Here is a 10,511-nt window from a genome sequence, read left to right as displayed (position 1 = left end):
TAGTCGAGGTAATTAAGGTAATATGTAGGTAGGGGTAAAGTGAAAGGCCAAATCTCCACTGAAGTTGCTTACCAAGAAGACAGTGAGAGGCCGAGTTACAGTTTTGATTTAAATCTACTTCAAAATCTATGGCAAGACCTGCAAATGGTTGTCTAGCAATGATCAACAACTAATTTGACAGAGCTTGYATAACTTTGAAAAGAATAATGGGCAAATGTTGCTCAATCCAGGTGTGGAAAGCTCTTGGAGATTTACCAAGAAAGACTCACAGCTGTAATGGCTGCCAAAGGAGCTTCTACAAAGTATTGACCCAATGGTSTGAATGCTTATGTAAATTAGATATTTTTGTATTTCATTTTCAATAAATGTGCAAATATTTCTAAAAACATGTTTTCACTTACTCATTATGGTGTAGACTTGCATGTGGCACCGCTTGCGTTCTCCCCAGCTCCATGCTCCCCCCACCTGTTGCGCGGTGCGTGCCTCCAAGGAGGAACACGTTGCCATGGATACACTAGCGTTCGATCGGACGAGGAAGTGTACCAATACCAAAACAGCTCTACACACGTTTCGTAAACTGTGAAATGTCAAGCTTATAACCACAGATATCTCAATTGTTCAGCAACCTGTGTATTGTTATGTTGTAGCTCAACGCAGAACGTTGTTTCAAAGGTGAGTTTAAACTATTCATTTACATCTCCTGCCTATAACAGCTAACGTTCGTTAGCTAAGTTAGCTAAACTAGTTAGCTAACCTTAATAACGTCCTTAGCCAACGCCGGGCTATCTTAAAATATGATGCTAGTGAGGTTTAAAACCTCCGAGACTAGGCCTAAGCATACTTTACACGAAGTGAATTGTTAATCACTAAAACATATTTTGTTTGGATGTAGGTCTAGTGTCTTGTAACCATAACCACCCCACCCCTCCTRTCTCCACCAAGTTACAGTTTATACAACCGTTGTAGACCGAGGTAAAATTTGTTTTAGGATATTCGGGTGAATATTAGGTTTTCTCTCATCAATAACTATTGAACAAAGCATGCCATGGCTATAAAGATGGTATATTCTGAATCGGCTGGATGGAGAAATATCCACACCTTTATTATTATTTTTGTAATAATACGYTTTCGGATTTCAATCTTCAATAGCTCTTATACAAAGTGTGCCATGGCTATTAAAATGATATGTTCAGAATAAGGGAAGGATGGACAAAAGTCAAAAGCTTTATTTAGGTAGATTTATTTCTTCCTTTTTTTGTTTTTAGCTTTCAATCTTCAATAGCTCTTACACAAATGGAGAGATTGTTATGTACCAAGTGTATTTCATTTTTTTAATAATAAATTTGCAAAAATCTCTAAAAGCCTGTTTTCGCTTTGTCATTATGGGGTATTGTGTGTAAATTGATGAGGAAAACAGTTAATTTAATCAATTTCAGAATAAGTCTGTAACATAACAAAATGTTGAAAAAGGGAAAGGGTCTGAATACTTTCCCGAATGCACTGTATACTTTTCTTAGTCATGGCACGCTTTGTGTAAGAGCTATTGAACATAAAAATAAATACAAATGCAATTTCTAGAGAGAAAAAAACAAGGGAGCTTTGTCCGTCCTCCCCTCATTCTGAATATGTCATTGTCATAGTCATGGCACGCTTTGTGTAAGAGCTAATGACGATTGAAAGCTACAAATAATAATACAAAAATACATTTCAACCAAAACAAAGCCATGGATTTTTGTCCAACCTCCCCGATTCTGAATATTTAATTTTCATAGTCATGGCACACTTTGTGTGAGAGCAATTGAAGATTGAAAGCTACAAATAATATATAAAAATAAATTTCAACCAAAACAAAGCTGTGGATTTTTCTCCATCCACCCCTGATTCAGAATCTACCATCTTCATAACCAAATATCTACCGGATATCCAATATAAAACACATTTTACCTTGATCTGTTCTAGCTCCTGTTTGTGTTTCATGAAAATTAGCACGTAACTGTAACCTTACACATTGACATTTCAAATGCAGGTCTATCTCAACTGTACCTGCCTATGTAACTACCATGTAAATACATATCATTAAGAATGCATTACATAATTTAATTGGCCCCCAAAATAACAGTGTTAGTTAGCTAACTACCCTTTTTTGTTCTGTCAGCCAAATTAAGTGTTAACATTTATTTTCAACACCAAGGGACTGCAATTTCTGGGTTGGACATTTCTGTACAACATGGAAGAAGATGATGGACTAAAGGATAACCTTCGTCTACAGTTCCAGGCTCTGCAGGAGCAGCAAGAGAAGCGTCTCCAGAGAAGACTAGAGAAACAGAAGAAGGAGCAGAAGGTCACTGAGATCCAGGACAATCTGAACCTGTCCCAGCTAGACATTCATCACGCGGATGATTGTAGTAAAAAGTGAGCTCTATGAAATATTATTAGGTTAGGTCTATATTATTAAAGTTAGACAAAGTTTCCTCCCCCAATACAGCCTAACATTATGCTTACCATAGGCATTGTAGCATTATGAATTAGTTATATGTACCTATCTCATTATTACCCAAATGGATTAGTGTTTGGAGCAATTGTTTTGGACAAAGCTTTCATTAGCTTTGAAATAGCAATTGTAGCACAATGCAAGTTGTGGGTCTTTAGGGGAGAACTTTCATAAACCTAAATATGACTGTGTTGTTATTGTCGTTTGTAATTGGAGGGAATTTATCATCCTCCATATTAAAATGTTGACTTTAATGGGTTTTTAATCCCCACAGGCTGTTACAGAATGAAAATGAACAGTTACAGGACCAGGTGAGGGAGCTGAGGGATGAAAATGGCCGACTATTCAAACTAGTAAGCGAGAAAGACTTTGAGATTAAACATCTGAAGAAGAAGAGGGAGGAAGACAGGCTGGCTTTAGCAGGTATTGTACAGTATATGAAAAAACTTGAATGAACAAATCATCTTTTGGGTTGATAAGATTTGGATTTGGCTACATTCAGAGTAAAATTATGATATATATTTTTGTCAATGTTTTATTATTACTTTCAGAGCTCCATTTGACTTTGGGAATGTTGTCTAAAGTGGCATGTGTCCTTTTRTATTGATTTTATGACTATCTTGTCCAAGGCACATCTGGCTTGGCGGGTGATGCGGCAGCTACCAAGATTGTTGAGCTTTCTAAGAGGAATCGAGAGTTTGCTTCTGAAATGGAACGAGAAAAAGTTAAAGCAAAACAAACTAGCAACAGAGTGAAAGAGCTTGAGAAAGAGGTAAATGGGATGTTTAAAGAACTTATCATTTCACATTGCTATAACAAAGAATCAACAACTGTAACAAACCCGAATTCCATCTCATATCCAGTCTGTCAATTGACAATGACATTTGGATACAAAATCCCAATTTTATACATAAATGCCCGAGACTTTCCACTTCTTGACCCAATCGGCCATTTGTCAGCGGTATTGCTTTATAGACTGATGATGTAAGCTCTTGACTGGATGGGTAAGTAATTCAAATAATTGCAATTATGCTAAATCCTCTAGCTCCAGGCTGCTTTGTTGCTTAGACCTCCTGGGAAGAAGATGGATGTAAAGCCACAAGACATGAGGTCATCCCAGGACTTCCAGGAGGTAATTAGTCTTAATGACTGATCATCATTTTTAAGCCAATGAGCCAAATGAGCCAATACTCAAGGGAACTCTGCCACATAGAAATGCTTATGTTGTTGTAGCAGTTCAGCAAAAACTTTTGTTCATGTTTATTCTAAGCAAACCTGGCAAACTGTATTTGTGTCAATATTGTGACTTTTCAATGACAGCTATGACTGTGTTCCTCTCACCAATAGAACAGTCCAGTGGTAAAATCTCTACAGGAAAAACTATCTGCTGCCCAATTCAAGATGACAGAATATCGAAACCAGATTCAAGCTGTCAAGCAGGAATTGAAAATAGCTCAGAAGGTACGTATACAGCCGTTTGTTAAAAGTTCAAACATTTCAAAGGTTATGGCATACTATTCCAGGCATGTTTTTGTTCCTACTGTAGGTGTTATCCAGTGAGGTAGGAGAGGAAGTCAGCATCCAGCAGCTACTGACCAGCCCAGGGAACTGGAGAGGTCGCTCCCAGCAGATACTGGCTCTCCAGATTAGGGTGAGCTGACTGCCTGCTGTCATTGGAAGAACTTTCGAGGCACAGAATATTGATCACACAATAAGCTGGTAAAATACATACATGGTGATTTGTAGACTGCAATGTAGCCATCTTAATGTTTCTCTGTTGGTTTTTTGTCCCCAGGTTCGGGACCTGGAGCAGCAGCTGAGCCAATCAGCTCAGAGGAAGCAGCCGTCATTCGTCAGCGTGGAAGAGGAGCTACTGTGGGGCGGGGCCCTGCAGAAGACACCCCCCCAGGACAGGAACCTCAGCTACATCCGCAATATGGAGAGGGAGAAGAGAGAAACTCTGGAGGTAGGAAGAGCCAGACTTGATTGACAATTGATTGACAGTTCAATCAAACCTGCATTGTGGTATTCACACAGTAGCTCTTTTGAGATTTTGAGGTTTAATTGAACTCCAGCCTTAGTTCTGCTTCTCTCCTCCTGGCATGTGTGGTTAGAGGATGACGGGGGACTATGATTCCCTCATGAAGGACCACAAGGATGTGAAGAAGAAGCTGGAGGGCTCCAAGGCCAGAAACAAAAACCTGAGCACTGAGGTGAAATCACTGAAGGCCCAGATCTCCACCCTGCTGGACAAAGGAAAGCATGATGATGAGCTGGTGGATGCCTTACTGGTATGTTAGCAGACCTCGGTTCAAATAGTTTTCTTTGAACTGCTTAGAGCGTTTGATTGAGCCTGTCTCAAATGCCAGATGGGCATGGTTTGCACTTTTGAGACTTTTCCATTCTATAGATACGTTTCAAATACTAGTATGAACCCATGTACGGTATATCATTAGAACTTTGAGGGCATCATGGGAAGAATTTCAACCTGAGTTAAGCTCTAAATGGAACATAATTGCCTTTTTATGCACTTTTCGCTCTACGCATATTCTGACCTTGAACTTAAACATGAGAATAACATGCTATTCACCCGCTATTCATTTGGTGTGAAGATCAAAGAAATTAAGGTGTGTCGGAGGTGTGTCTACTGATACGCCGTATTCTGACCTTGACTTAATTCCCTCATAATTCCACCACCTTTACGCGAGATGAAACAATGAATAAGGTCGTGCAACCTGTCGGTTCCAAGTGGAACAACATCTACTTTCTTTTTTTCTGTAAGAAATAACACCATCCTCCATGCGTTGTAGTTTACAAATAGATAAAAGGTAGGTAAATGAGTAAGCCGTTTGGCTAAGGCGATTGTAAATATAAATGACAATTGTTTTAGATCCTTATGATCGCTGGAGACCAGTCATATGGCAGCAAACTGAAGCATATCAACATATCACCTTTTCATCAGTGAAGTTTATGAAATGCTGGCTTTATAACTTGCAAGGATGACATTTGGAGACCCAATCTATAGGCTTCTGTAGCCGTACAGTATAGCGCCAAACCTACCTATTTGATTTCTAGAATGTTTTAATTATATGCCCATACTGTTCACTGTATTTTTAACTTTTTGTATCATGTTAAATATCACCCAAATATCATCGGTAGCCACCATCAGTTATACCCAAATACTATTATTATATAAATTTATAACTGTCACTTTGGTGTTAGTATCCTTACATTTTGCATCATTCCATTACATCGTTAGTTTACCTTTCTTTCCTCTTGTCACGTTCGTGTGGTTGTTCCTGAGGATCTCTAGCAATAGTGGGTCATATTAGGCTAARGTATAACAAGCAATAATTTGGGACATGTAGCCTATTTGAGTAATTATGGAACGCACACCATGCGTAGCAGTTTAAACCTGAACCCTGGCGCACGGTTCACGACAACTGTACCATTGTCATCACAGGTCTCTGATTAGTGAGGATTACTATGGTAGATTTATAGGACTACTGTTCAACCCTTATTGTACACTTTTCTCACCTTCCAATATTTCATGGATTGAACAATTAAATATGGCAATTTCAGGGTGAATCAAACCACTGTATTTTTTATTCACCAACATATTTTGTGAGTAATGGCTCTCCAACCCTGTTTTTTWAAAATGATTCATAAATACTTTCCTAACCCTAAATAATATACATGATCAGAGTATTTTTACATATAAAAAAGAGATATGTATTTTCATGGTTTTCTTTCATTGATCACTTATATTCTGAACCGTTCTCTCTTTATCTACTTCCCCAGAGTCAGGTGAACTCGTAGATACCATTTTTATGTCTCTGTGTGCAGTTTGAAGGGAGTTGCTAACCTGCGCTAGCGCAATTGCTAACTAGTGTTAGCACAATGACTGGAAGTATCTGACACTGGGGAAGTAGATATATTTGCCAAAATCCCAAGGATCCCATATTTTCAAGTTCTCATAACATTGTCTCAGATGGATTACATCTTCATTCCTCGGATTGATCTATAATTGAACGAGTTCCTGCATACAAATACCTTGATATTTGGATTGACACTGATTTATCGTTTGAAAAACATATGAAGGACATTGTTAGATTGAAAAAAGTGTTTTTGTTTTTTACAGAAACAGACCTTGTCTCTTACTAGTCAGCAAGAAGCAGTCAACCTTTCTACCTGTATTTGACTATGGTGATTCTATTTATCAAAGTGCAGTTGCCTTTTTCAAAGCACCCATCGTTTTATCACAGGAGCGTTTTATTCCTCTTTACTGTATTCTTTACTAAAAGGTTGGCTGGACCTCTTTGAAGTCCCGTAGATCACATCATTACTCTCTTTTTGTTTACAAAGCCCTGCTCCACAAGCCTCCGACTTACCTAACTTCACTTCACTATTAAGATTTAAAATGACAAGTTATCAAACCCGTTTACAGGGTTGGTTATGTCTGGAGACTCCTTTGGTGTCTGCAGAGTTAGGTAAGTCAGCTTTTAGGTTTCCTTATTRCACATGTTTGGAATGATCTCCAAAATAAATTTCAAATAGATGTTTAAGTGTCCTAGGACAGTTCAGGCAGGGGACGTAGGATTTTTATAATGAAGAATGTGTTTGTTTTAGTTGACTGTGTTTTATGTATATTGTGTAGATTTATGTTTGTCTGTGAAATGTGTGTTGTGCTGTATTTTATTTGTTTTATATTGTATTTTATTTTTGATGTATTTTATGAAATATATAGGGCTCCCTTGTAAAAGAGACACTGGTCTCAATGGTGACTRCCTGATGATTAAATATAGGTAAATAAATAAAGCTGTAGACCTATTGCATTTGCCAACATCAAATACATATACATATCACAGAATAATCAGTTTGATGCATCAGTTACTCTTAGTTAGTAATATGCTGATGCTTCACTTCACTTACCAACACATACAGTAGTACACATACGTTTCTAGAGTGAAGTGTCCCTTGACATGTACCCCCCTAACCCTGTCCCCTTAATCCTGTCCCCTGTCCCCCTAATCCTGTCTCCCTCTCCACCTGCCCCCTCTCCTCCCCTTGTCTGTCCTGTCGTGAGTACTGTAGAAGCAGCAGAGCCAGCTGCAGGAGGTGCTGGGCAGGCTGAGCCAGCAGGACGTGCAGACCAAGGAAAGCCAGCAGAACCTGGGGCAGCAGCTGAGCAGCGAGGCCCAGAGACACACATCCCTCATTCAGCAGCTCAAACACATGGTCTCCGAGAGGGAGGCCAAAGTGAAAGAGCTGGAGGACGAGATACAGCAACTGTCCTTAAAGGTAAACTGACTGTGATTCTGCAAGGAGATAAAAATACTTTTAGTGATGTCAGTGCTATTGACTGAGACTTTTGGCTTCAGCGTTTTGGGCTAGTTCCATTTATTTCCAGTTGCTTCCAATATAGAAAAATGTAGCAATAATGCTTTATGGTCGCATTTTTTAAAATGCAACTGACCTATGGAATTCAGGACTGGAATTTAAACAGAATGGATTTTGTAAATGTGTTGCAGAGAGAGGAAGGCGGTCAATCAGGCCCCAAGACTACCACTGGCAGTTTCTGGCCTTTGACAGCAGGGGGAGACAGCAGTAAGAGGATTAGCTCAGCCCGGTATGTGTGCAAGTGGGAGTCATAAATATAAGATATTCTTGTGTCATAAATGTCAAATATTATAGTACATTCATGAATATATGACTCATCTACCTTGCCTACAAATTATTCAGTTATCAGTTGATAGTGTCATTGAATGTGCAATGACTATATTGATATATTATTTATCTAAATGTATGTTTTTTTCTCTCTCGTGTAGTTCAGTATCTAAACTTGGACATAAACTAGTGGAGTCAGCAGCTGGGGTCAGTTTAGAGGTCAAGTAAGTCTTAGTCTCCATAACATCTGGTACAAATCATCCGATCGTTTTAACTGTTATTCGATATACAATAAAACCTGTTTGTGGTGGACTACACCTACTGATACAATTTACCACTACTATCTCAGAGATGCAGGAGCTCCTTCGGGTTGTCAGAACTGTTCAGAGGAGGTGAGGTACCTGAAGGCAGAGTGTACAGAGTTTCGGACCCTTTGTGAGGCTGCCTGTGTGGAGAGAGATAGGCTCCTAGAGCTAGTCAAGCTCCAGCAATCCAGGTATTACATACAGCAACTACCAATGGATTTCATTTCTGAAACACAAATATCCAGGTGTATTGTGTGCATTACATTAGTTTAGTTTATTTTCCTGTCCTTTACTACATCATATGGGTGGGTGTTTAGATTGCTAATATTGGGTGTGTGCCTTTTGTCATTTTTTATTTATTACTGCTTTCAAACCATTGCATGAGTGTTTTCTCTCAACCTCTCTGTTAACCTTTGTGTTTACACATCTTTCCGGCATGGAAATGCAAGCCTCCTTACTTTGTAATGACCAGATTACAGTACCTGATGGGAATTTTCATGATGATCATGCAGTTTTTAAACATAATACCGCAATCATGACTACCTCGGTTGGCAGAAATAAAAGTACAGGCTTTGTTACTGGCTTCACCTTTCAGATATATAAAAAGGACACAGCATTTTAAAATGGGCAGGTTTTTGTCTTGGTATGATTGGGATATAGTAGTAAGAGACTGTGCTGGTGTGTTTGATGTGACAGGGAGGAGGAAGGGAAGCAGAGGTGCCTAGGGGCAGAGCAAAAATTCCATGGAGAACGCAGAAGGGCCGTAGCCCTAGAGCAGCAGCTTGAAAAAGCAAAGCTGGATCTGGGCAAAGGATTGACTCCCAGACAAACTAGCAACAAGGGCACTGGAGGTAAGTCTCAGGGTAGGCACACTGATCTATAACAGTAACACAGTGACAAGACTGAGAATGGGATTTATATTGATCCATAACTGCTACTTCTGTCTTATTTTTGTTGTTATTTGTTTTCTACCATCCCAGGAGCCTCGTCTAGTGGGAGACAGAGGGAATCATCATCCCCTCGAAGCCCTCCTGACCTTTCCAGGGAGGCCCAAGTCATTGAACTAAGTACCCAGTGAGTCTGACTTAGTGTTTTTTTGTCTTCTGTTCTGTCTCTCCTCGAACTACTGGGGGGTGACCCTGTCTGTCACAGTCTGGAGATACAAACTGTCAATCTATGTTCAATTCTAATAAGATTGAACGTCTTCAGTGAGATTACACCCAAGAATAGAGAATATAACATACTAGAAACTCACAAYAGTACTGAGTATGACGTACTAGAAATACTGTACGTGTACTGTATGAGCCCAATTGGGAGTCAAATACATTGTACATGTATACATTGGAGTTTTACTTTCTATGAAGAATAAGAACAGCTCGAAAAACGCAGAGGGTATTCATACATTACAAACTCCTAAATGACTGAAGCACACAACCATGTTGACGTGTTGTGTGTTTCTCTCCCTCTGTCCCCCAGGCTGMCGGTGCTGCAGGGGGAGAACGAGGCTCTGAGGGCTGAGCTGAGGAGCACTCTCCAGGCCAAGGCTGAGGACCTGCAGCTCTGCAGTGACATGATGAACCAAGTCAAGCACGTCTTTCTGCAGGCGCTGCGACAACACAAGCAGGACAGAGACACAAACCAGGAGAATTAGTTAGCTAGCTGTATTAAAGGCCCTGGCTGCTGAACCTGCTGGACTTTAACCACGTCCCCAAAAAACCTTAAGTTCCTCTTGTCCAGTCATATCAACTCTGAGGAAGGACAGGAATGGAGCAGGCCTGTCTGCTTCAGCAATACAATGTAATTACTGGTTCCTGGTTTCCTGACTGCTTCCTGCTAACTCTGTTGACCACGAAAAGACAAAAACCTGCTTTGATTGCCCCCATGTAGTGAATATGAGCAAGCCAATCAAAGCCAACTTGGCACCTGCCGACCAAAAGGTTTATCAACTTTGACATGAAGATGTCACACAGTGGTTCCTACTGTTGATTGCATGACTGGTCAGTGCATATAGAATGTGTCTGCATTATTTGATGTGTATGCATGGACTT

General features: G+C 39.8%; 1 protein-coding gene across 1 annotated transcript; it reads left to right on the top strand.

Moving 5' to 3' along the window:
- Positions 1 to 532: 532 nt before the first annotated feature.
- On the top strand, positions 533 to 10,505 carry ccdc13 (coiled-coil domain containing 13). Its single transcript, XM_024009229.2, has 16 exons — positions 533 to 672; positions 2,192 to 2,412; positions 2,766 to 2,914; positions 3,121 to 3,263; positions 3,537 to 3,623; positions 3,839 to 3,952; positions 4,038 to 4,142; positions 4,287 to 4,457; positions 4,606 to 4,782; positions 7,586 to 7,792; positions 8,023 to 8,120; positions 8,320 to 8,382; positions 8,508 to 8,654; positions 9,160 to 9,314; positions 9,444 to 9,537; positions 9,940 to 10,505. The coding sequence occupies exons 2-16, from the start codon at positions 2,228 to 2,230 to the stop codon at positions 10,112 to 10,114; spliced, it is 2,070 nt and encodes a 689-aa protein (XP_023864997.1). The 5' UTR covers positions 533 to 672; positions 2,192 to 2,227; the 3' UTR covers positions 10,115 to 10,505.
- The last annotated feature ends 6 nt before the right edge of the window (positions 10,506 to 10,511 follow it).

The sequence above is a fragment of the Salvelinus sp. IW2-2015 genome, linkage group LG19 (genome assembly GCF_002910315.2).
Source record: "Salvelinus sp. IW2-2015 linkage group LG19, ASM291031v2, whole genome shotgun sequence".
NCBI lineage: Eukaryota > Metazoa > Chordata > Actinopteri > Salmoniformes > Salmonidae > Salvelinus > Salvelinus sp. IW2-2015.
The sequence above is the reverse complement of the archived record's forward strand: the minus strand, read 5'-3'. Positions and strand labels throughout refer to the sequence as shown.